The following is a 1,815-nucleotide window of genomic DNA, read 5'->3' as shown; positions in this document are numbered from 1 at the left end:
AAGGAAGGAAGGAAGGAAGGAAGGAAGGAAGGAAGGAAGGAAGGAAGGAAGGAAAGAAAGAAAGAAAGAAAGAGAGAGAGAGGAAAGTCATTCTGATATAAAATAATATGTGTAACAACCAACTGAAAATGCCAAAGTAGCCTCTGGATCTGTTTTTCCTTTGGACTTGTGTCAGGGCTAAACATAAGGAGGAAAAGATTCTTAACATATAGTAACTAAATAATTCCCCTTTTCTTTTCATTCTATCCCCTGATCTTTCTTGTGCTCCTGTGTGCTGTATACAGTGCGTTTGGCGTAGTTATGCAGCTGATGAGAAATCTGTTTCCATTGCCACCTGGAAGCCACACCTGAAGGCCTTGCACACCTGCAGCCCTACCAAGTAGGTATCAGTGCGACAGCTGGTGCTGGAGTTGAGTCATTCCTAGTTTGTTAAACAAACAATATGTGTGCAGGAAAGTCCCAATCTGGGACTTGTTTTACTCTCTGTTGCTTTTAAAGATGTTTAAGCTATTTAACAGCAACTCAACTGTAAAACTACGTGGGAGTGACATCATTCCATACCAACCATAGGCCGTGACCAAAGTCTTAAAGAATATGAATTATATACTGATAATATCTTTTCTAATATCTTCTTTTATAAACAGTATTTCTTAAAAAATAAGGATCACCTGACCCATCACCTAATTTTACAAGTATATTGCTTGGAATTATATATATATATATATATATATATATATATATATATATATATATATTTCTCATCTTTGGAACAGTTTCTGGATAGATGTAAAAGAGGAAGACAAGTTGGAAAGCTGAGGGAGACAAGTGACAGAAAGCAGTGGTCTATCATACGTGATTATCTGGCTTCCCACTTGTAGCTTTGAACTAAAAGTCATTCCAAGATTTGTAAAAACTTAATAATGAGCCAAAGTTTCTAAGTGCATCACCTCGTATGTCGCTCATATACCGCTTTCCTCTCGTAGTTTCCCTGTTTTAAGTGGGGGCGGAAGCGGAGCAGGATCGGTTCAAACACCTGCACTCACCCTATTCCTTTGAACCATCAATCATACCTTTAGTCACTTTTCCCTGTGACCTCGTGTTTCAGCCTTACTTACTGAAAAAACAGCGACTCGACTCGTCCCAAAGGACACAGCAGTCACGGGTGCCATGCATGGAAACTGGGTGTCCTAACACAAATCACCCCAGAGATACTTCATTGTTTCTGTGGTTCAGAATCATTGCTGTCATTATTGTTGTTCTTTGTTAAATCAGTGTAATGTGACAGAAAATGGCCTCTTCCCAAGAATAATATCCAATTCTCAACAAAAAAAATCAGCACTCTGCCTACAATTTTAATATGTATCAGACTCCCTGAAGCCAAGTTCAGAACCTTTACTTTAGAAAGCCTACTTCAGTCAAATTTGTTTATGAGAAGAACAATTTACAATAAGCTAGAGAACAGTTTTACTTAAAATTAACTAGCTTACTGAATGCAAGGAAATGGAATGAAACAGACTAAAACTTCCTTAAATTTACGAAGTGAATTCAGATTGCGGTGATCCTGAGAGAGCACTCATTCATCTGTGCATCCATTCTGCACGTGCTCGCCGAATACTTGCTACGCGAGAGGTTGTATTTCTGAGACTAAGCATGGAACAGGCAGAGAAAAAGCAAAAATAAGTTAAAAATCTCATGGCGCAGGAACCAGACACTCAAAAATGCTAAGGCTAGACGGTGAAAGCAAATATTCTGACACACGAGTAAGTTTTAAGCAGAAATGTAAATAGGAAAGCAAGTTAGGGCTCATGGGGGGGG

General features: G+C 38.8%; 1 protein-coding gene across 1 annotated transcript in view; it reads left to right on the top strand.

The window, feature by feature from the left end:
• The window catches only part of Kcnq5 (potassium voltage-gated channel subfamily Q member 5), a 493,552-nt gene extending 493,169 nt beyond the window's left edge, over positions 1-383 (top strand). Inside the window, exon 8 of the mRNA XM_055605926.1 lies at positions 285-383. Coding sequence (XP_055461901.1) covers positions 285-383 — 99 coding nt within the window. The remainder of the gene's footprint in view (positions 1-284) is intronic.
• Positions 384-1,815: the final 1,432 nt, after the last annotated feature.

Source organism: Psammomys obesus, unplaced genomic scaffold, assembly GCF_907164565.1.
Source record: "Psammomys obesus unplaced genomic scaffold, mPsaObe1.curated_primary_1811, whole genome shotgun sequence".
Classification (NCBI taxonomy): Eukaryota; Metazoa; Chordata; class Mammalia; order Rodentia; family Muridae; genus Psammomys; species Psammomys obesus.
The sequence above is the reverse complement of the archived record's forward strand: the minus strand, read 5'-3'. Positions and strand labels throughout refer to the sequence as shown.